General features: G+C 36.7%; 1 protein-coding gene and 1 long non-coding RNA gene across 3 annotated transcripts; both read left to right on the top strand.

Annotated features, from left to right (window-relative positions):
- Positions 1-1,000: 1,000 nt before the first annotated feature.
- LOC114517760 (E3 ubiquitin-protein ligase PDZRN3-B-like) lies at positions 1,001-7,223 on the top strand. Of its 2 annotated transcripts, none has more exons than XM_028537574.1 (6): positions 1,001-1,078; positions 2,373-2,904; positions 2,986-3,090; positions 4,646-4,792; positions 4,969-5,052; positions 7,139-7,223. In XM_028537574.1, the coding sequence occupies exons 2-6, from the start codon at positions 2,416-2,418 to the stop codon at positions 7,148-7,150; spliced, it is 837 nt and encodes a 278-aa protein (XP_028393375.1). In that variant the 5' UTR covers positions 1,001-1,078; positions 2,373-2,415; the 3' UTR covers positions 7,151-7,223. The 2 variants fall into 2 exon arrangements, with proteins under 2 accessions (XP_028393375.1, XP_028393374.1); XM_028537573.1 differs by lacking the exon at positions 7,139-7,223 and adding an exon at positions 5,339-6,508.
- A 46-nt stretch (positions 7,224-7,269) lies between these two features.
- On the top strand, positions 7,270-8,445 carry LOC114517886. The gene is made up of 3 exons (XR_003686443.1): positions 7,270-7,702; positions 8,048-8,216; positions 8,358-8,445. It is a non-coding gene; the product is annotated as an uncharacterized LOC114517886 (long non-coding RNA).
- Positions 8,446-25,409: the final 16,964 nt, after the last annotated feature.

The raw sequence follows: 25,409 nt of genomic DNA, 5'->3' as shown, positions 1-25,409 counted from the left end.
ATATGTCAAAGACGATGTCGCACGAGACAACTTTAAAAAACATCTTGCAATGCAAATTTGTTTATTATACAATTACTTAATGTTTCCGTGTTTGGATGACCTGATCCAAACACGCGGGAATGTTGCGAGAGTTAAGAAAAGCGCGCGAAACACGAACCGAAAATAACAACAACAAGGCCTTTCTTTAAAACTTTAAATTTCCGTGTTTGGATGGCCTGATCCAAACACGGGCTTCGACCAATCAGATCACCCCTTACAAAAATTTCACATAACATTTCATATATGAAATAGGAGTTTCAAAAATGAAATGATCATTTTCATATATGAAATGAAAAACTTCATATATGAAATTTGATTTTCACGTAAGAAAAGTGACTTTCATATATGCACTCTAAATTTCGAAGTGTCCGACAAACACCGAATAAGTTTAAATACACACAATTTTGGTGGAAATCAGTATATTACACCCACAAAGTGCAAATTTACCCGCCGAGGTGTATTATTAGTATTACACCAATATTGTGTTTTCTCAACACCGGTTAAGTGTATAGCTAAAGTAATTCTTCTTTGGCGTAAATTTACGTCAAAAGTCGGTAAATAAACACCGTTCTTGTGTAATAAAGCACCACTTTGGTGTAAACATTATCGCTATAATTTTATGTTGAATGATAATATTAGTTTTCCTATATAATAGCATGCAATTAGTGGAATAAGACTTTTAGAATTTTGTTTTTTTCAATTAGCTGAAAATTAACATTTGTTCACAATGAACTGACCAGAGTACTGTTGTTGCGAAATAATGTTGCGAATAATGTATTGGTCATTCATTTGTTTTTTTTTTACATTGATCTATTATATAGCTACGTGTTATTTTATAAAAAAAATTCCAACACTAATGCGTAACCTCATTTGAATTGCGAATTATATTGTGAAACGGAAAAACTCTCTGATAAGGAGTACAAAGGTCAAAGATTTCTATCAAAATCACGCGATATTTTGAATAATAAACATCACGACGTGTTAAGAAGTTGTCTTAAAAAAACAAAAATAATACCATTGACACCGTTGAGCCCAACTGGTAAGTTTCATTTTTAAATTACGTTTGAAACGTTTGCGGTTTGTTGTGCTATGTCTGTAGATTGATACTGAGGTAATCAGGTAGTGCAGTAGACTTGTAGACTCTTCAAACTAAATATAATATAAATCTTAAAGCTCGCTGCCAATTTTAGCGGATCAGAGTGTTGAACATATAGAGCTAGCACCGGTGGTTCGAAGTGCGTTTAGCCTAAAGTGGATGAATCTAGAAATTGAAATATTCTCAATAATGACGAAATGACTGAACATACACCTCATTCAATAAAATAATATGTACTTCCGTTCAAAATTAAACTATTTACATCGAAATATTGTTCAATAAATAGATAATTCTACTTTCCATTTTGCACTTATCCACCGTTTAAGCTAAACGCCTTTCGAACAACCGGCCTAGAAAACTATAGATGATCCTAGGTGGTTGAGAAAATTAGATGATCGTATAGGTGGTTGAGAATTCAACTCAGACTTGTGTACATTGTAATAAAAAAAATCATCAATCTCTAGGTTGATAGTTCAACAGGTAGATTAGTGGACTAGATATCTGAAGGTTGCTAGTTTGAATTTTTGCTTTCATTCCATAAACGCTATCACGCAAGTTGTAAATAAACTGTCTTATCTGATGTATATAACCATTTTGCCTTGTATGTCTGTCCAAATGTTCTAAATTAAACAATACAGGCCTGAAAAGTTCTAATAAACATAGAACTAAATTAGGTTTTGATCAAACCCTACAGGTACGTCGTTATTGTCGTTAACAAGTCATTTTTGCTGATTAGGGTTAGTCCGGAATCAACTGATTTGTCTTTATTTCCTGTGTTTATATCGGTCATTGTTGATTGCACACACACAGAAACTTTATATTACTTTAGCTAACTTGACATGTTTACGACGATTAAACAAAGATCAGGCTTTGGTGTAGGTAGACATTAATTAACAACGCTGACCACATGGGCGGATCAAGGGTTTTTTAAACATATGTCCAGATTAAAAAAAATTTGGAAAATTTATTCGGCAGATAAGAATTTTTGACTGTTTTCTCTCAAATCAGGGTTCATCAGCCCTGAAGTCTTTCATCAAGCTTAGAGCAGAGTCAAGCTTTGATTAAAATATTAGAACTAGATTAAGTTTAAATGTAATCATATAGAATTGAATAAGATCTTGATGAAATCCTAGCGCCAGATTAAATCCCGACTCACAAGAAGACAGAGTTACAAAGTAATGAGACCAGTATCTGCAACGTGAAGTCTGAAATGATGCATCTTGTTTTGTTTGTCAAGAGGTACTAAAGCGCAGAGACTCTACCGAGCAGAGATCACATCCATGGCAGAAAAATGGGAAGAAGATTTTCAAGGTTATGACGTAAATCGTTTTCAAGAAGGTGTCAGAGAAGATCTACTTTGTTCCATTTGTCAGGAAGTTCCAAAGGATCCTAGACTTTGCCAACACAAAGATCATATATTCTGTTTCGCTCATATATCACGACATCTCGACTGTGATCTCGTTCAAAACTCTCAAACATGTCCAGTTTGCAGATATCCTCTGAATGAAGAAACCTTGAGACGACCAACAGGATTTCTGAAGAATTATTTGGACGACCTTAAAATCAAGTGTGATAATCATGATCGAGGATGTCCTGACTACGTCCGTCTGGAGAATCTCCCAAGACATGTCAAGGAATGTGGATATGCTCCTGCTATGTGTCGTAACGAAGGATGTGAAACAGAGATCAATAGAAGAGACATTGAAGCTCACGAGAAAGATCTTTGTCACTACAGAATCGCCAAATGTCACGACTGTAAAGATATCAAGGTGAGTCAGATCCTAGAAAAAAAATCTAAGTAGATATACATAACATCTCAGAATCTTGAAAACAATTCTACTTTCACTTAGAACAATGTGAACGAAATTAAAGCAAGTCTGGATGTAACGATTGATCAAATGACTGCAATGAAAGGAAGACAGGATGAAATGCAGAGAAGAGGAAATGAAATTAAGGTAAAACGAATATTCCAGTCATTTATTGCTTTGAATAGCGGGCAGGCCGGCGGTGGTCGGGCAGGCGCGGGTTGAGAAATGAAATTGGAGAAGTCTCTGCGATGTAATGTTTCTATTATTGATTTAATGTTTCTAATAATGTTTCTAAGATATTGCGTTCCTATGGAGAGATATAATTAGGTGAAAGCAACTAATACTGTCACTGCCCTTCCCTTCACAGATTGACCATAACGATTGTAAAAGATATGTATTTAATTACGAATCAACTGTGAACTAAATATGACAAACGTTTCTTTCCATGTGCTCGAAGCAACGCCATTGTCTCGCGAGTCCCACGCGTGATTATTAGGTAATAATATAATTAGGACAGGGGCCCTACAGTACGATGAATATTTAAATTCAACGGAGAACACCCGTTAACGACCAAAGAAAGATGTTGTTTACAACAGAATATGCAAATGCGCGCAGACTTATATAACTGATAGCCAATAGCTCTAGAGGTTAAGACCAACTTCATAGCCATTCCGATGTTAAATTAACATTTCAACATATGTTAATTACACGTAAAGCGAGACTTCATTAGTTCAGTATGTACCACTCGTCAAAATTTTATGTTCGTAGCGTTTTATTAGTCGAAAGCGGTTCACGTGCGACTTAAAAAAATTCTGATGTCGCGATGTTTCATGGTACTCCGACCTAACTCGGGTTTCCAATTAATGTTTCCTTCGGTCGTGCATGGTAAATAAATTTTTGCCTTTGACATTTGATGCAAATTTGGAAGTTTAATTTCGACCAAAACTATCATAGTTTAATACCGAAACTCATATATGAGAAGAGCGCTCAATTTCCTTCTTATCGCTATCGAAATCGTTCATTATAGTCAATAACCTCGATTGCACTGTTAATTCAAAAGAGTCATTTTGACTCCTTCAAAGGAGTCGTTTTCTTGACCCCAGGACGACACCTTGAAGAGAGTCATTTTGACTCATTTTGGGTTGACACCTGTAAAGAGTCATTTTAACCCTTTAACTAGAGTCATTTTGATTTTTTTGGCATAAAGGCATCAAAGGAACTTATAGTTTTTCCTTAGACTGTATCACTATATGCATGACTTTGAAATAGAGTCGAAATATCACCTTGAATATTGTGTCTTGTTTTTTAACAACTCATATATCTTGAGTTTACAAGATGTTTATTTTCGGAGTATGTTTTCTCTTATATTTCGCAAAACTGTCTCCTGGAAAAGGTTTTTAATACGAATATCATGTGGCACATTATATGGCTTTTCAACGAATACTGCTCGTCCATCCCCTGCCTATTTTAAAACTTCTCACACAAAAGCCTCTGTGGAGAAGAATGGCTTGGAATTATGATAAACTGAATTTTTATCATAAAACTTAATTGTGTACTTACTTAAACATATTTTTGATAATTATGATCGAGTGAAAGTTAAATCGATTAATGAAACGTAATATTAATAATTTCCACAAATTATTGCAAAAAAGACCAACCTAAATTATTAAGATATTTCTTCACTACTTAAACTTCGGTTTAGAAAAATTTGGATGATCTTAAAGCACGCCAAGATGAAACGAATGTTCAAATGTCTGCAATGAAAATAAATCAGAATCAAATTAAGAGAAATCACGATGACATGAAAAAATATCAGGATGAAATGAACACAAAACTGGATGAAATTAAGGTATGATTAATCTTTTCATTTATTACCTGCTTTAAATCAGTGGGATCCATTGAATTGGTGCCAAAAAATCAATGGTATGTATTTACTTGAACGTTTTTTCGGTAAGTATGGGCGGTCGAAACAAAAGACGTGTACCATACTATATATTATATCTGTTAACAATTTTTTCTAATCAGAAAAATGTGGATGAAATTAAGAAATATCAGGATCAAACGAATGTTCAAATGACTGGAATGGAAAGAAACCAGGATGAAATGATGGTAAGACAAGTTATTCATTGCTCTCATTTAAGGCAAATTAAATGGACGCGAAAATAAATTTAATCACCCATGGTTTTTCGAAGGCTGAAATATATCGTTCAAGTTCAAAACAAACAAGTATTTGTTTAGATATTAACCTTTTTTTCCTTAATTAATGAGAAAATAGAGACGGAAGGGCTGTTTAATAATTTTTGATTATTTAAAATCCATGCAGCAAATCTCGCTGTTCGGCGGCACGACATTATGCATCAATTAGCGTGGTTAGATTACTTTATTTTTAAACTAGGAAAGTATGAAAGAGATGCGAAAAGAGTTTGAGAAAATAATTACGATGATGAACCAGGGCTTTCAAGCAGATAATACAAGCAAGAATGGTGCTAGCGCTATAGATCACACAGGTCCAGTAACCAATGAAGATGTTATTATTATTGGTGGTCGGTGTGGGCCAGGAAGTGACCAGGTATTAAATACAGTCGAGAAATACAGCATAGTAGAAGGAAGGTCAACTGAGCTACCACAATTAAATCATCCTCGAGCATCATCGGTATCGTGTGTTTACAACCGCAATGTTCTCGTCGTTGGTGGCTACGTTGGTAAAACAGGAACGGATTTAATCGAAATATTGAAGACTAACCAACATCCTTTGCGATGGACCATGTTTGATGGTAAACTGCCTGTCAAATTATCTGGTCACGACGTCATAGTTTATGAGGGAAAACTATATGCAGTTGGTGGACTAAACTGGAATGAAAGAGCTTCATCGAATGCCATTTACGAGATTGCTCTCACCCCACCTTATACAACCAAGCTGCTGACAAGAATGATTGTGCCAATAAGTGATCACAGAGCAGAACTTATTAATGGAAAACTATATATCTTAGGCGGGTCAACAACAGGCCATAGTAAAGATGCTCGTGACAGCGTTGTTGTGTATGATTTGATTGAGAATGTGTTCAAGCCATGTCCATCGTTGCCTCGGCCTGTTTGTTTTATGTCAACAGTAACATGGCGTAATATGATTCTAGTTGTTGGCGGCTGTGATAGGAATAATCGGGCATTAAATGATGTATTCATGTTAGACACTGACACCGGACGATGTGAGATACTTCCACCCATGATTTACAAAAGGAGCCGCTGCTTTGCTGTAATGATGAATGACGTCATTTTTGTGTTCGGTGGACACAATAGAGAGCAGGGATTTCTCGATTCAGTGGAATCTTTCACCATTGGTGGCGATGGTTGGAAAGAACTGCCACAGATGATTGAAAAAAGGAGATACGCAACTGGTGTAATTAAACCCCTGTAAGTAAATACGAAGAATGAATTTGGAGAAAGGATGCACAAATAATTGATACGTAAATAATGTAGATATGTTACATGATCTTGAAAACAATCTTTCAAACATTACTGAGCCTTTAGAATCAAAGATAATAATTAGGAACACTTATACGAAGTCAAACGGCTTTTTTATGTTACAGTTTAAAACTCTATATATTTACTGTAATTCCAAGAGAAGACAAACACAAAATGTTAATTAGTTTAATTTATCATTTCAGAAGTGCAATCGAATTAAATCTATTTTCACGTACAATGTCCTAGTTTTTAAACAATTTTACTATATTCTTTATTCTCTCAATTTTTACTAACAGAAACTGATTTGGGCCCCATGCTCCCCATGTTCAATTGCTAGATCCAGTCCTACAACAACCTCGCCTGCCAGGCTCTTCTACCTACGCTCCACGGCCAAAGCTGTGGCGAAGACCCTGGTTAAGGCTGGTTACGTGATTCGTTTGTCACGCTTCTCCCGTGTTGGGATGCGTGGGACACAAGTAGCGCATAAATCACATCAGTAAAACAGCGTGTTTCTAAGGACGGAATATCGAGCTAAATAACCTGTGTCGTTATTGTTATTTGCCCTCTAAATTCGCTCATCGACGCCCAAATTTAGAAGATAGCACAGGCCTTCGAGTGTCTGTATGGAATGTTAACGAAATTGTGACGATACTAAAACCGATTCTATCGACGATGATACAGTCTACACATACACTTCGAATCTCAATGCGGTTTATTGTTTTTTGTTACTTAGTGTTTCTATTGATAAATCAAATCCCGAGCAGAAAGCGAAGGAAACTCAGGATGAACCGGGTGAACCTTCGAGCGTTATTCAGTCTGGTATCTTAAAGCATGCAATAGAGTTTCCTCGCGCCATGGAAAAGCTTAAAATCAACTCGGACAGAAAGATTGAAACTGCGAGAAAAAGATTCGAGAAAGCGCGCGAGACAGCAACCACCGCTTTCAGGAATGAGGCATTTAGTATCGAAGATCGAATTTTTGCTGCGAAGCTACGTTGGTATGTTTGGAAATTCAGCAGCAAGTGTCCATTGGAAGTGCATGCCAACGATTGAACTTCATGATCGTAGTTTTCACCCAATAAGAAATTGGAAGGAGATTTCAACAAGAAAGTCGATGGGAGAGCAATTGCCTTATCCTCCCTACGAACAGTTCCTTGACGAAGAAATAATACCCGACCTATCAGCTGTGAACAGTCAGGGGGATGTTTTTACTTTCCCTGATACTGGGTCTGGTGACAACATCATGATTATCCATGAGGCAGGAAAAATCAAACGGGTTGAATTACCTGAATTTGCAGGTAATTTTTTATTGTTACGTTGTTAAGTTTAAACGTGACTCGAGGTTGACATTTTCATTGAGTATTTCCCAGCAGAATGAAAGCATGATACCAACAGACGATGGTACGGCGGTTCATTTAACCCCCCACGGGACTTCTACGCTTATGAGAGAACCAGTGACACATGCTAGATATAATTGCATGGGTCATTGACAAGAACGCAAGCAATGACCTAACCCTGCAAGCCAGGCTTTTCTACCTTCGATCAACGGCCCACGATGGCTTGCGAGGTTGACAATAGCCTTCCAGAAATGCAACCTCTGAGCTCGCCTATCCTCGTTAAACGCGTTTATTTTCTCGTTTCAGCTCCTGTTGGTGGTCATTTGGGTCGCTGGTCCTCTTAGATAGATATTATCCCGATGAAAATTGCAAGCATAATCGATCCAGAAAATTTTCAGATGCATGGCGGGAAAAGACTGCCCAGGGGTTGCGAAAGAAGAAAAAGATTGCTACGCCAACAGTACATGCAACCCAGGTTTGTTTTTTGGATCAGTTCATTTCAGCTTGGTTAGACAACATCTTGTCTCTGCCTGCCCATCATATTTGAAGAGCGTTTTAGCTGCTCAGGCGAAGTCTCGTTAAACTAATGATGGAATATTATTTTATTTCTTTGTAGATAACTGTGATTTTACGCGCGGTAGTTACTGTCATTGGACCCGTTATAAAAACATGGATTACTTCTGGCAAGCACATAAAGGATCAACACCAACCGGAAGCACTGATCCAAATCAAGACCATACTACTGGCACGGGTAAGAAATTTCAGGGATCCATCATCATCATTTGTCATCCCCTTTTTTATCCCAACTCATCGGCCATCTCTACCATCATTACCCATCATCATCGGCCATCATTACCCATCATTGTCAAACGTTATTCATTATTGTCTATTGTTACTAATCGGTGCACCTGATCCTCACTATCCACTATTATCCCACAAATATCCATGATTATCCACCATTATCCAAGACTATCCAGCCTTACCTATAATTTCCATCATCGTCAAATTTCCAGGCCATTACATTTTTACCAAGTTCAGCTTCCCCGCCAAGGAGAACGACACAGCACTCCTAACAAGCAAACAGTTTCCACCCTCGCAATGTCATTGCATTTCCTGGTATTATCATGTATGTATGGTCGCTCAATGGGAGAACTCAGCGTGTACATTAAAGACCCTGTGGGTTCTAAGAGGATAATATGGGATCGGAAAGGTGATCAGGGAAACAGATGGATATTAGATAGCGCAATAATATCTAACGTGTCTATGACTAGTTACCAGGTTTGTATGATATTTTCGTTTTAGTTGATAATTTTTTTACTCTTGAACATTACTTTTTGGCCATCCATGGAAGTATCGCATTGTCTTACACCTGATTTTGAAAGAAATGCTCTAATTGAACTGCTTTTACTTGTATACAGTCATTTCAGTCCAGTAAAAGAGCAGCTGATAATGAAGCTGATAAAAATATTCCCCTAAAATCTTCAAATTGCCCATGTATTGAAATACATCGATCGATACAACTTCGTAGGATTAGTTTGTGCTTTGGTTAGTTTGTCCATGCATGAGGGTATAGGAATAACAGGTCACCATTCTAAACCAGGAGCGAGAGACACAGGAGGGCGGGGGGCCCTCCCTGGCCCAAAAGTAAATTTGTTCTACCGCCCCGGTAATTAAGACCCAATCTTGTAGTCCCAGGTAGCAGTTTTATTTCGGAGTAAATGTGGGGCAATGACCAAAATCATCCAATATCATTCGATACTTTCCAAGCATCTTTGATCTTCGAATGTTTACTTAAAACGGTTCTATTATTCCTGTGAAAAACTACTGCTTGTTCACATTCTTACGTGACAAATTTTTGAAAAATTACGTCACAAATTTTCATTTAGGTGGAATTTGAGGCAATTCGTGGCCGATCTTTTTATTCTGACATGGCTTTGGATGACATCCATTTCAAGGAAATGCTCTGTGGTAAGTCGCTACACTCTGGGTTAAATATGATCATTTTCATCAATGGTACTCAAATTAATGTACATCTCTGATTGACTCTGAAACTACTTAAGCGACCCCGACTGGTTCTTCCGAAAGATGAAGGCCTTTGATAAGACCAACAATGCCTTGATCCTTCAATAAAACACGATTCTCGCGATGATAGAAATTAGAATCATTTTTTAATGCTAACAGTGGTTTTGCATTTGAAACATTAAATCAACGAGAATGCGAGTTGGCAAACAAAGGTTAATTTTTCTGCATCAGGGATTTTTTTGATGAACTATCAATGCTTGGTCAAACGTCAACAAGAGTTCTATGCGATTTAAACCGAGTTGACAGGCCATTGATCAGAATTTAGGACATTAGATAAACAACTGACTCTCACTGTAATTTTTTAAATATAAAATTAAGTACACATCAATGACTTTTGTGTCCATTAACAAAGATACATATTTAATTAAGTGAACTTTCTACAGTAAAGAGGGGCTCATGTTTTGAAACAAAGATACTTTGTTACAGTAAGCTTATCTTAAACGAGCTTTACAAAAGCTCTTTGTTCAAATGACAATTCTTCGGTTCTTGAAATCAACACACAAGTCAAACGTTAAACACAGCTCTTTGTATATATTTAGGTGTACAACACTTGGGATGCTTTAACGATCGTTATAAAAGAGCTTTGCCAGACTTGATTGCGAATCTCCGGGATAAAATAGACTGGTATGACATGCAAAAGACCGTCAGAGAATGCGGCTGTGTTGCTTATGACAAAGGATACAAGGTATTTATAAAATACCAGACCAGTGGCAGTGCAAGGCTTTCATGTTTGTCTCAGGCCTGAATAAAGTCAATTATAACTGGACCATCCACAACATGGATATTATGGTAGAGATATCCTGCATTCTGACCCAATCCCTCTCATACACTTAATAATAATACTGCATTGCGTTAACCAAATATAAATTTCGCTTCCACTTTCGAATCAACATGCAAGCATTGATTATTTTATTATTTAGTATTTTGCTGTGCAGTTTTACGGAGAGTGTTGGGGAGCGAGAAGTATGATTGAATATGACAAATATTGTGCTTCTAACGACTGCTGGTCTGGTGTCGGAAAAGATTTCACGAATTATGTTTATAAATTCACTAAATAAGATACGTTTTATGTTCCTTCTATCTATATCATAACATTCCCAATATTTTAGGATTAAGCCACTAGTATGAAGGAAGTTGCATGTCACAAAGATTGGGAAGAAAAAGACTTGCGTCCGTGCAAATCTATTCTTATAGAGAGTTTACCGTGTAGTATTGTATATATACACAGCAAAAAGTCGCTTTCTTATTTTGAGAAAAAAAACTCATTTCAAGATTTTTTATCTTGAAATGAGAAAAATTTTCATGGGAGAATAGCAAGAAATAATTTCTCGCTAACAAAACATATCAAGAAAATATTTTCTTGTTTTAAGAAAAAATGTTTTCTTAAAACAAGAAATTTTGGAGAAAAATAATCTTAAAACAAGAAATATAGTAACTATTTTTTAAGAAAAATTAACTTAATTTGAGAAATATTTACTTATATTAAGAAAAATATTCTTGTTATAAGAAAGTGGGAGAATAGCAAGAAATATTTTCTGAGCAAGAATTTTTTTCAGAATGAGAAAATTTTTCTTAAAACCTATTTTCTTGTTTTAAGAAAACATCTTTCATAAGAAATTATAATGTCTAAGTTAGATAAAATTACACCTAAAAAATGAGAAAATATTTTTTACATATAAGAAAAAAATTTTATTTCAAGAAAAACATCCTTGTTTTGAGAATAAATACGTTCAAATGAGACAATTTTGACTATTAAAAATAGCTGAAAATCCTAGTAATAATTTTATATGCTTTTATAATATGAGTAATAATATACATGGATATTTTACTTAACAAAAGTTCAACCTACTTCTTTATATGACCTTAACATGCTTATACAAGCTAAACTGATGTCCTGTGGCACTTGAGTGTCTTTTAGAATTATAACTTGCAGGACTGGCAATTCTATTTCATGATGTTTTGGATAGTCGATGTCCAACAAATAGAATGAAGCCAGGAAGGCAACAACTGCATCAGCTATCTTTTCAACTGCTGCCCACATCAAAATATGTTTTTCAATAACAATGTAAATACCTTCCTGGTCAATCAGGATGATTGGAAGATTTCGAACTCATTTTCCCCAAAATACTTTAGATCTTCACTGTCGACCTATATATAGAGTACAAACAAAATGAATGCTCATATCAACAATTTAAGTTCACATTATAAATTATGCCTGAAAGCCATTTGTGAGTATTTATACATGTTATATTGCTTAATACCTCTGTATAGATTTACATGCAGTTAATTCATGGACTAACTAATTATCCTAAATTTTGTCCACTTTTGTCAGGAAATATCATAGAAATCTTCTTTAGGAGATGTATCATGTTACGACAAGCCTTCTGGATGTTTGGGAGATGGTTATGCTATTGATATTATTGTGATTTAATTGTGACAAATAGAATTTTAATGTATATAATTTCAAAACTTGCAACATATCTAACAACAATCTAACTGGTAAAAATCTGGCAACATATAGGTTTATTGAAATGTAGGCCATAATCATATAGTTTATCAAATACCATGCAACAAGAGAAAAAGTATTTCTTTATAATGCATTAAAATCAAGGCAATAAAAAATACATAGTGACTATATGGCCGGCAGCCGGTCAGGTATTAGAAAATACTATTTGACCGGCAGTCTAGTTTTTATAAGCTAAATATAAAATGTGTTGTTTAGAACTAATTTCAGCGATTGCAGATTAGCTCAAAAAGTAAGGTGTGCGTTCGCCTCGTTCTTGAACACGGGTTCGGATCCGCTCCGCGACAATATTTTCCCCTAATTTTTAACTAAAGTTTTTTTAACATTTTCGGTTAGGTTTATAGGGTTAGGACCGTTAGGTTAGGGTTAGGGTTAGGGTTAGGGTGAGGTTTAGAAATAAAAGTTAGGATTAATATCGTGGAGCTTGGACATGAAACGAACTATGGACATGAAACTATGATCGAAACATACTACCGGGTGTCCCAAAAAAAAGTACCTATTTTTAATTCAACATAACTTGTAAGCGAACTGAAGAATTGCAATCAAATATCCATATTAAGGTGAGTAATGTCTAACTTAAAGATTGATATGTTGCATATGAAGTTTTAGCGAGTAGTTTCATTGATATTCGCGTTTAAAGACACGGTAACGTTTTGAAATGTGTCAAAAATCAGCAAAAAATGGCTTGTTAAATTTGTTTCAACAATACCAGTTCGTAACACGGTTTCTTGTAACTTATTCTTTAGTTTTTTCAGAAAATTTGTTAAGTCCTTAATACGACTTTCTGAATTTGTAAGGTTTAACATGTAAGTTTCCAGTTATTGTTCATTTTTGCATCATTATTTTATGTCCCTTGGGACCTGATGAACTTAAGAACCACTTACGAACCCAAGCAAGAAGCGTAGTTTTCTAAAGTCATCGCGACAAACGTGATATCGCAATAAAACATGCCTGGCTTGACAAAAGATCAAAGCGTTTGGGTTTGCCTAGAGTATGCAAGAACGAATAACGCGTATGAAGTGTTAAAACGATGGGATGAGCGATGGAACAACGACCCGAGGCCTACAAGACGAAGTGTGGTCAAAATTTATCGCAAGTTTCTAGAGGAAGGTAGTTGTCTTGACCTAAACAAGGGACGAAGTGGCAGACCAAGGACGGCACGAACTGCAGAAAACGTCGAGTTAGTACGTGAATCCCTCCTGGACAACGGGAATAGGTCGTGTCGAAGAAATGGCCTAGGATTAAGCCGTAGCACATTCCAGCGTATTGTACACTTCGACATCAAATTTCACCCTTACGTGATAATTCGAAGGCAAAAAATCAGACACGGCGACCCAGCACAACACCTGGCTTTCTGCAACCGAATCCTGAACACCGTTGCCGAAAATCCCGATTTTCTTGACAAGCTTATATTGTCAGACGAGGCTGTCTTCAGCTTGAATTCCGAGATAAACTCTCGAAACATGAGGAAATACGCAGCACGTGGTGAAGGGCACCCACACGACCAGTACGTTGGTCATATGCAAGGCGCACAACAAGCGATGGTCTGGGTTGGGCTGACCAGACAAGGCGTTGTTCTTGGTCCGCATTTTACGCGTGCAAACCTTGATACGAGAGAGTACATGCGTATAATTCGCTACAACGTGATTCAGAGAGAATTTCCAGTGCACAACATTGACAGAAACTCAATGTGGTGGCAACAGGACGGCACCTCGTGTCACACAAGCAACGCAACAATCCGATATCTACAGGGGCAATTTCCTGGTCGGCTCATGAGTAAACGCGGCGATTGGCCATGGCCTCCACGCTCCCCTGACCTGACCGTGTGTGATTTCGTCCTCTGGGGGTATTTAAAGCAGTAGATTTGGGAAGTTCCTCATGACCAACAACCTCAAAACTTGGGTCATGTCGCAATTTGGACGCCCACGTGACTCAAAGGTCTTTTGATGGCATGCTCACACGGGCAAGAAAGTGTGTTGCTGCTGGTGAACATGAATTTGCAGATGAATAAGAAAACAACTATAAAATAAGTTACATTATTATATGACTAGTGTTTGTTTTTGTAAATCCTGCAATTTGATTGGCTGCTGACGAGGCGGGATTTTCCCATATTGCCCACGGGCAATACGCTCCATTTTTATTGCCCTCGGGAAAAACAACAGCAATTCGAAATGAATTATTATTCGTGTTTATGGTTTTCCCAAATTAAGTCATATAACTAGGTTACCTAAAGGCAGTATTGCTGCCTATACTCTTATAGAAATAGCATGCGCAAAATACTTGCTTGTTAAAAATTCATACCATGGTTACGCAAATTATAGTCAAATGTTATACGACACTTCAAATTACAATAGATCAAAGGTCAAATTCCAAATGCGCGAGGTATTTGTGAAACTAAAACCCTAAGGCTTTAGCCCCTTAAATGAAACAATCAAAGAACTAACTTAAAAGTTAAATACTTATACATGCTTTAGTTACGCCACACAGGTTTACCCCAATGATAAAAGTAAAAGAAAATATGTTTCAAACCTTTTAAAAAAATCGAAATGACAAAGCTATAAAACAAGTGACAGTCAAATGTTATACGACACCTTAAAATCACAATAGATTAAAGTTCAAATTCCAAACGCGCAAGTATTTGTAAAAGACCAAAAGCACAAGACTCCAATTGCCAAGTAACGGTATGGTTCACCACGTCGCTTTTGGTGTCCGTTTATACAACAGTGATGCGTCATGCGAGCACAATCTCACGGCTAACTCAGTGTCTGCCTCACTGGTCTGCCTTCCAAAAACAATTTGAATTTGAAACACTGACCGTATAAAGCATGGAGTCGTTTTATAGTATACCCGACCGCATTGCATTGTGGTAGGAGATCTTTTACCACAATGCAGTGCGCTATTTCGTAAATTTGCTTCCCCTACTACATAAATTAGGGACTGCTGCCTTGCTCGGTCGCTCAGGCGACCTCGCTGCGGCAGCAATAAATAACTTACTGACTTCGATTGTTCGGTCTGATACGGCACGACCTCGGTTTGATATTTTACCGTACAGACCTCACTCTCAGTCAGTAAGTTCTTAAGACACCATGTTACGAACCGGTATTGTTGAAACAAGTTTAATAGGCCATTTTTTCCTGATTTTTGACAAGTTTCAAAGCGTTGCTGCGACTTTAAACGCGAATATATCTCAGACACTACTCGTTCAAACTTCATATGTAATATATCAAACTTTAAGTTAGACATTACTCAACTTAATATGGATTATTTGATTGCAATTCTTCAGTTCGCTTACAAGTTATGTTGAATTAAAAATAGGTACTTTTTTTTGGGACACCCGGTAGTCAAACACATCCTGACAGCAGATCGTAAAAAGAATTGATACGAGCCTCAGATTTTTTACAGGAAACTCGTGTGCTTCTCACATTTAGGTCAGCGAAGGTGTTGACTTCAGTGATATCAACGGTCGTGCTGTTGTCACATCTGGTTTACCTTATCCACTGGATTTTGATCCAAAGGTTGGGGTTTCGATTAAAAACCTAGCTAATGCTGTTTTTAGCTCGCCTGCACTTTAGTGCAAGAGAGCTATTGCTATAGTCTTGGCGTCCGCGTCCCCGTCCCCGTCCCCGTCCCCGTCCCCGTCCCCGTCCGCGTCCACACTACATGATAAGTAGAATGTTAAGATGCCACTTTTATTTTCCCATTATTTTCAACTTATCTACTTAAGGAGTCTATTTGTTGCAAAAGAACCATTTACCAGGGGGGAGTGAACATTATACAACAAAATATAATGATAAGGTCAATGTTAACATGCTATATTTTTTCTATACTTTGGCTTTACATCAGAGGAATCGTTATCAATATAAGTCATCAATATGCATTGTGACTATTTAGTGCCATTTGGTACGCATTTATACAATAATAAAGAGAGTTTTGCTCAAAATTATCAAATGATAAGGTGAATGTTAAGTTAATTAGCATAATGATAAGGTCAATGTTAAGATGTTATATTTTTTAAATATTATGGCTTTGCATTGGAAGATTCTTTATAAATATAGCTCATCGATATGTCTTGTGACTATATGGTGACATTTAGTACACATTTACAAAAATAATGGGAATTTTGTTCAAAATTATCAAATGATAAGGTGAATGTTAAGCTAATTAGCATAATGATAAGGTCAATGTTAAGATGCTATATTTTTTAAATATTATGGCTTTACATCAGAGGAATCATCATAAATATAATTAATCGATATGCATTGTAACTATTCAGTGCCATTTGGTACACATTTATACAATAATAAAGAGAGCTTTGCTCAAAATTATCAAATGATAAGGCAAATGTTAAGCTTATTAGCATCATGATAAGGTCAATGTTAGAGTTATCCAGAGTTATCACGCTCATTACGATTTTCAGGGCTATTGTGTAGCCCTGTCTTTTTTAGTTCAAAGTTGTAGCTGAATCATATTTAACGAAAGTATTTGTACAACCCTAAGCCAAATGAGAAACTTTCAAATATTTTCACCTGTATGCTACCATATGTTTGTATTGTACATGTACAATTATAAATTATGAGATTGTGTTGTGACATGCCGTATCAAAATTCAATCGCTTAATATAGAAATCATTCAGGGAGTGAATATATATAAAACATAGTCCAACGTTAAAGTTTAAAGAATATTGTCAGATAATTCGCAATTACAAGCTTTAGCACATAAGTATTTATAAGTAGAAAGCCGATAGGCTCGGAATGCAAAGGCAAATGGCAACGCATGTGACATATATTTGCATATTATTTATGTAGATACACTATGGAGTTAGGGAAGGGACAAAATTCGTATTCATATTGTAGGGCCAGTTTTCAGTTTTGAAGGGCGGAACAAGTTCTCGATCATCGTTTGTCGAACCGCATTTCACTTCTTCGACTCGTAGTTTCACGTCTTCGACACGCAGTTTCATGTCTTCCCTTCGTAAGTCACATCGACGAATCGCGTTTCATTTCGTCGAGTCGCACATCGTAAACTCGTGTCAAGTTTCAATTCTTCGTGTCGGTACGTTCATATTTCGCGTACAGCGGTTTCATTTCGTCGTGTTGAATCTTACGATACATCGTGGTCAGCGGATCAACTACTCATTAAGAGGTGATACTTTATCTCCTATAAGGATATAGTCTTCGTTTTATTACTCCGGCGTCAGCGACGGAGTTGAAAATTCGCCCCGGTTTTGTTTTGTTTTTGTTTTTTTTTTTTTTATTTTTTTTTTTATTATTTTTCGTCGTCGCAAGTCTGTAATGGCGCGAAATATACTAGTATTTGAATAGTGTATGTGATCGTATTTATCTACGTCCCAGTCTTATCTCCCAAGAGTTGTGGTGCACAGCTTTGGCTAATTTTCCAATGCGCGATTCGATTTCGCTCGCATGATATGGCAATTCCTCCAAGAGGAACAAATAAACCGTTCTTTTTATGCTGTTCGATTAAGTTTAGATTGAATTGGGGTAAGAATATATTTAATACATGTAGACTCGGTCCTATTTTAATAATATCGCTGCTATTTCGCCGTTTAACAAGATGATGTGGTCGTGTATGGGCGCGTTGACACGTCGCGTAGTTTGCACAGGATCGAAGATTTAATACAACTATATATAAGCGCGAATTCCAAAGGCAAAGTGTAAGACGAAGCGAATGTATCATGCGGTTTATTTACATTTTTGAACAATTGAACTTCTATACTGCGATGTGCTTCTGAATTTTGCGATCGAACATTTAGGTTCGCAAGGCATCTAAATGCGAATATGTATGCGAAACAATACGCGAACTGTATTGTTTATGTTCAGAAGCTCTATATTGAAGACTGGCACGTGCGCCGGAGTTAACGCCAGAACGGCGTCTTGTTTTTTATGTATGAAAGTTAATTCAAAGTGAATATTTGATTATATTATTCTTAAAATTAAATATAATCAATAGTATGTCAACAGCCGTTAGTTCTCTGGTTTCTCCACGTGATAATTTGAGGCAATTTATTTGTAGTACCCTGACTGAAATCGTCAGGCTTTTGGAGAGAGTATCATTAAATAATGATCGCTGTTACATTGAACATGTATTATACAAGTTGGAGCAAGTTATTCAAATTGGAATAAGCAGTGACGAACAAGGTTTATGGCAGCAAGTATTCTCTGAGCATCTACTTGACACACTTATTTTTGCCTTTAATACATTGAGCGAAGAAACTGCCGCATCTAATTCGTGTTCGACTATGTCAACAATAAAACCAGCTACAATATCCAAAGATTCAGCTGGCAGACCAGCATTTGAAATTCCTAAAGAAACACTCAAACTTCTTCTTAGCTATGGCTTTACTCTAGTTAAAATTGCGGAAATGTTAGGCGTTAGTTCCAAGACAGTAAGTCGGAGAATTAAAGAATTTAATTTAAGGGAAGAATTACCCAAGTACACTGATATCACAAATGTCGACCTTGATAAAATAGTGTCAGATATTTATAGAGAATTTCCAAATTGCGCCATAAGAAGAATGAAGGGATTCTTAACAGCAAGAGGAATAAATTTGCAATGGGAGCGTGTCACATCATCACTTTGGAGAATTGACCCTGAGGGAATTATATTGATATCAATGCAGTTGAATTTCATTAACCGAAGAAGATATTTTGTTCCTGGCTGTTTGTCAATATGGCATTTGGATGGCAACCATAAACTGATTCGATGGAGGTTTATTATCCACGGATGCGTTGATGGATATTCTAGGCAGATTATGTTTCTAAAAGCTAGTACAAACAACAAAGCAAACACAGTGTTCAACCTTTTCCTTGAAGCAGTTAACCAGTTTGGTCTTCCAGAAAGAGTAAGAGGGGATCAAGGCGTAGAAAATGTTGACGTTGCATGGTATATGCTGTCAAACCCTGCGCGAGGCCCTGATCGTGGCAGTTTCATAGCAGGAAAGAGCTGCCATAATCAACGTATTGAAAGACTCTGGCGCGACATCTTTCATAGTTGTACATTCATATTTTACTATGTCTTCTGCTTTCTTGAAGAAAATGGTTATTTGGAGATTGATAATGAGTTGCACATATTTTGTTTACACTATGTATTTCTACCGAGAATAAATCGACACCTCAACCTTTTCAGGAATGGCCATGACCATCACCCATTGAGAACTGAATCGAACATGACACCTTGTCAGTTATGGGTGCACAGTTTAAACAGTTCTGGTAGTAGGCATATCACATTGCAAGAAACTAATTGGAATATGTATGGTATAGATTTTGAAGGGCCATTGCCTTCACAGATATACAATGGTGGAACATTTAATGAAATTGCTATTGAGGTACCTCAAGTTGCAAGCCCAATAAATGACAACCAGCTTTACTTGCTTAGTTCAACTGTTGATCCTCTAGCATCATCAGCATCTTATGGTGTTGACATATACTTGAACACCGTACAAATGGTTAATGATCTTCTCCAATCAGAGGCAAACAATTACTCTGGTATCTAATTTTAATAGCATTAAAATTTAAATTGCCTCCTGGCAATGATACATCAAACAGCTTCTCATAGACTTTGCAGGAGCTGGTTCAGACCAGAGACAGTATGAACAAGGGTGTAGACAATATGAGGAGCTCTGTTGTGTTGAATATACAATGACAAGCTGAAAACAACCAATTGTGCTTGCAAAAAGTTTAAATTTTATGGGTTTATTTACATACAAATGTATAAAACATAACAAATACTATGTATCATGCCCAAATAAAAAACATGGAATTCAATTTCAATCAAGCCAGCTAATTGACAAATATGCTGTTAAAATATCCCAAATTTAATACTTAACTATGTTGTAGTTGTACCACCCTAAAATCAACAAATATCAACAAACCCCCACATAAAGAATGGTAGATTTTTAAGAGAAAGGTGTTGCTTGTTTAACAGCCACTATAATTGATATGTATATTTTGTCCCGATGCATTTTTGGTGGGTGATAGTACGTAGTGTGATAGGAAAGTTGTCCATCATAAAATATTATTAACCATCACATGTGGCCAGATTTTTTAAGTAAAATCTGTTCTTTTTGTGGGGTTTTACTGTAATGAAATATCAAGCCAATATTTATTACATAAATAACATAACATAATCTAACATATAAGTTATTGTTTTCTACCCTATTATATCAGTTTATGCCTTATTTTAAACATTTAAAAATGTTTATGCCTTATTAAATGCCTTGCCCTGCTCAAGGATGACTCTGCCAGACAAAAACAATAACTGAAATATTTGAAATAGATAACTAATTGCTGTTGTTTATTAAGGATTAGGAAATCCTACCCTACCAAACTTCAGTGCCACATTCATTGCCTGAAAGAACCCTTTCTTTGAGCTGTGAACAGTCGGGATCCTCAACACTTTTGTGCAAGACGATGTTGTAGGAAGACTCTTTGCATCATCATCTGGAAGAAATGCAAGTTTCAACCGTTTTATTAACCCACCAAATGGAACCACTGTCCACCCTGTCCAAAATTGCAAAAGTGCACGTTGTCAGCAATCACCAGGAAAGTCATCATCTTGCTCTTCGCTAATGTATAATTTGAACCAATCGTATGCCTGGCGTTCGGAAAAAATACGAGCCTCTACTTGAAGGATCATCTCCATAAGGATATCAGCAGTAAGAGGTCGAAATTCTCCAGCGGTGAACAATACTTTACACATCTCCTTATTTTTGCGAAGGAGATTCAGTATGCCAAGCGATTTTAATCCTTCCAAGAACTCATCAATCTCACTTTTTCTGGAGGCAAGCAATTCATGGGAGATAAGATGTTGTAAAAGGAAATCTTTGCTGTCGATACTAATCACCTTTTCTTTTGGCCAACGGGAGGCGTTTATTATCTGCCAGAATGCTTCACACTTCGGATTTTCCTCTAATAGTCGATGGATATCATCATTATTTTCACAACTTTCAAGACAGTTTATGAATTCATGCAAGAGTTCAGTTGATGCATCCAGTGGAATGTGCTGCTTCTTCATTTTAGATGTGGTTTCATCTTCTTCTTCACCTACTATGTAGGAGTAAATATGTGGTGCCAGGAAAGGAAAGCCAATTGAACTTTTTGAAATAATGCATGGCTGACAATTATGCCAGCTAGCTGAAACAACATGCCTTTTGTAGCGTCTTTGATCGGAACCATATTCTGCTCAATGCCTTCAAACAATCGAGCCTTAACCTCATTTAGAACCAATGAAAAAAACTCCAGCTTCATAGCACCCCCATCAAGACCTTCTTCATCTTTAAAGGAGACACACAGTTCTTTTCGTAGGATTTCTGGTTTGTAAGAGATCTTTTATAAAATTTAACAACATTCATCCACAATGTCTCACGATCTACAAGTATGTTTTCCTCACCAGACAATTCATTTTCCTTTACAAATGATTCAATTAAATCTTCTAAAGATAAATTTTCCTTGTGCTCAACCGATTGCTTGTCAAGCAGAAGACATGCTGCATCATCGACAGTTATCGCAACTGATGAAATTTCCTCAAGCACAGTATGTTCAGTATCCGGGAAAGCCAGCTTTAGCTCTGCCAACCAACTTTGCGCGGAGGTGCATGGCGCATTAGAGTCTGCATGACCTTGTGTCATCTTAATTGCTGAAGTGCTTGAAGTATTCGAATTGGCATCATATTGTTCTAATACAACTTCAGGATCACTTTGCTCTGACATATCATCAAGATTTTCAATGTCACTATCAATATTAATAAAAGAACACTCTTTAGAATGCTGACGTAAAGCAAATATTGGAATTTGCTTTTGCATGTTCCACATTCAGTCAATGGGCTTGTTGGGCTAAGTGACACAGTGGCTTTTTCAACTGATAAAGAATCTTTCATGGGCCGTATGTATATTGTTGTACTGGCACCAACCATCTCCTTAAGATACGGCACAGTGTATCCATCTGACGGAATCGGAATTAAACACAAGGGGCGAGAATACCCACCACCTTGACCCCGCATTAGCTCAAATGCACCATCTTCCGATTTCAATTTTGAGTATTCAGTTTCTAAAACTGACTTAAACTTTGCAAAACCAGCATTCTTGTCAGGGAAAACAATGCGCTTTTTTCCAAGTCCAGCTTCTTTGAGGGCTGATAATCGTGTTAGGGAAGGGGTAATGTTCTGATTGCTTTCCGCCAAAAGACAGAAATCGTGTGTCCATGATTTCTTTGGCTGAATGAACACCACCTTTTGCCTTTTTGCTAGTCGGGGGTTTTGAAGAGGTAATCTTTTGCCCCCGCCTCCAAGACTGGGAAAGGCTTGTCTGAAAGAGAATGTATTGAACATATTTAGGTTAACCATAAGCCATGAACTTTTGCTTAAAGTCCTCCTTTTTTATTTTAGTCCACTCATCGCTTTAAGAAATATCTTATCCTATTCCTTGTCTTGTAGAAAGATGTTACATGCTAGATTAGATTACTTTGCCTTTTACTTCATTAGAACATTATTAACCTTATCTCATATTATTATTTCCCAAAATTAATGTGCATAACAGTAAAAAATTTGTTTATAAGGGGAGAAAGGGAACTCCAGTTATTGTTTGCAATACACCTTTTTCTTTTGCAAGAAAAATTTTGCAAAAGGCTTTAATAACATATATTTCAAGCCCATTATATAATTGAGTGTATCCAGATGACCTACTTAATTTTACTGCTTTATTCTGGAAAATTTCTAACAAAAACAACTCTCTAGATTAGGTCTTTACATCTGAGGAAATATTTGTCATTCTATCATCCCAAAAAACAGATAATGAACTTGTACATTATACATAATTTCATTACATGCAGTGGTGTGATACGGAGGCTTTCAATCCCAATGAACACATAAATTTTAGCTGCCAGGATGAAATTTAAACAGATTTTTTTGCTTTAATTGGGTATTGCAATTTCCAAGTAATAAAATGTGATTTCATTGATTACATCTTGAGACATTCAGTAGGGTATCGTTATGTAAAATATCATCAAAGATTACTACTTTTACGTGAGCGGTCGGTGAAAAACGATGATAACATTCTTTTATTTTCTCTGTAGTAGATAATTTTGCACTTACCGAAAATTTCTCTCAACTGCTTGACTATATGTTTCTGATTCTCCACGTGGACCAGGTCCTGATGTAAGTGACGTGTTGTTATAGCAGGACTGGGTGTCATAGCAGGACTTGGTGTTATAGAACCTTGTGTTATGGCATTTGTGTGCGAATTTGTGTTTGATGTAGACGGACTTCGGCCCTGAATCTGCTCGATCGCATCTCTTAACACGGAGACCACATGGGTAACGTTTAGCTTTTCCGCCATTTTCAGGAAGAAGGCTGATTATCATAATTCATAAGAATATTGGATATGAAGTATATACAATTCCTAAAAGGAAAGGTCCGCTGACCACGATGTATCGTAAGATTCAACACGACGAAATGAAACCGCTGTACGCGAAATATGAACGTACCGACACGACGAATTGAAACTTGACACGAGTTTATGATGTGCGACTCGACGAAATGAAACGCGATTCGTCGATGTGACTTACGAAGGGAAGACATGAAACTGCGTGTCGAAGACGTGAAACTACGAGTCGAAGAAGTGAAACTACGAGTCGAAGAAGTGAAATGCGGTTCGACAAACGATGATCGAGAACTTGTTCCGCCCCTCAAAACTGAAAACTGGCCCTACAATATGAATACGAATTTTGTCCCTTCCCTAACTCCATAATACACATGCAAATATATTATTAAAGCCAGTTAAATTGTAGACAGGGCCCTATAAGATTTATGTACATACCTTTTCGTTGTTTGATGCATAATCCTTTTTTGTGTAGGTATAAAAATCCAATCTTGTCTTTTTCATAAAGCTAGGCGCACACACGACGATTTTAGTCGGCCGATTCCTGTCTAGATTGTCTAGATGGATGTTTTCATCAAAATGTGGCGACTGGCAATCTATACTTGGTCATAATATTAGACCAAGTAGACTCGCGTACACGCGCGAGGCGCGAGCGCCGCGAGAAGGAAAACATGTCTGGGCAAGGGCTGCCTATATGTCTAAACCTGAATGGACCAACTACCGTAAAATCGTTGTGTGTGCGTCCAGGCCTTTTGCCTGGTCCTTTAACTTACCTGTTGATATCACGTGCGCGGATTGTGAGAAACGGAAGAAATATTGGTCACAAATAAAACTAATGTAATTCCGAGGCCAGTTTTGGCCAGTAATTCTGAGGTCACAACTAATATCTGAAGTTTGTGCTTAATATTACCTTCCAAAGCGGATTTTAGCCTTGTAGTTTCTAATAAAAAGATCGGTAATTTGTGCTTCATACAGATACCTTTCATACATTCCTTATTCTAGACAAACAGTGCAGGCGAGCGTTAGGTGGTTTCAGCACCTCTCTGGTAATATTCGCAATAGTAAATTGGGAAATGAGTCTTTTGATTATCGTTCAGCCGATAATAGGAATACGTTGGGATTTGTGGTTATACTCAAGTTTGATTTATTAATAATATGGCTTTTCAAAATCTCTACTCTGATTGGTTGGTCGTGAAACACACATCCGTCGGTCAGTAATCAGTTATTATTACCCCGGTTATGGTAGAAATCTATTATCTCTAGACATCTTTTCCAAAGTTCAAAAACATTTTTTTTGTTTTCCCTCGCATTTCAAGTTGAATTGAAAAAACAATTCCTAGATGAGGTGGTAAACAAAAGAGAATTTAAAGTTGGTTATAAAGTGGTTCTAATCATGATAATTTCTTTAAGAAAAAAATATTAACATTTTTTGTTGTTTTACAATCCTATACGAAACGAGGAATATTTCGGATTCCAAAGTCAATTTAGCCCGTATTCAAATAGGAAAACTTTTCTGCTGAGAATTTTATCTCAAGCTCTATCAATTCAAATCGTGACTGTGATCTCAAAGTCATATATAATTGTTTATACCATCACTACCACAAAAGTTTGATAAACTTCTTCTGAGTCAGGAACAAATGTAGGTACTATTTCACTCATAATCTTGTATTTTC

Source organism: Dendronephthya gigantea, unplaced genomic scaffold (assembly GCF_004324835.1).
Source record: "Dendronephthya gigantea isolate DGI-Jeju-01 unplaced genomic scaffold, DenGig_1.0 000009F, whole genome shotgun sequence".
NCBI lineage: Eukaryota > Metazoa > Cnidaria > Anthozoa > Malacalcyonacea > Nephtheidae > Dendronephthya > Dendronephthya gigantea.
Note: the sequence above shows the minus strand (reverse complement) of the source record. Positions and strands in the feature narration are given on the sequence as shown.

Excerpts from the sequence above, each read along its gene's own strand:
- LOC114517760 (XM_028537573.1), top strand. The coding sequence starts at position 2,416 with ATGGCAGAAAAATGGGAAGAAGATTTTCAAGGTTATGACGTAAATCGT. Across the intron at positions 3,091-4,645 it reads GAAGAGGAAATGAAATTAAG|AAAAATTTGGATGATCTTAA; the intron begins GTAAAACGAATA and ends ACTTCGGTTTAG. Across the intron at positions 5,053-5,338 it reads GAAACCAGGATGAAATGATG|GAAAGTATGAAAGAGATGCG; the intron begins GTAAGACAAGTT and ends TTTTTAAACTAG.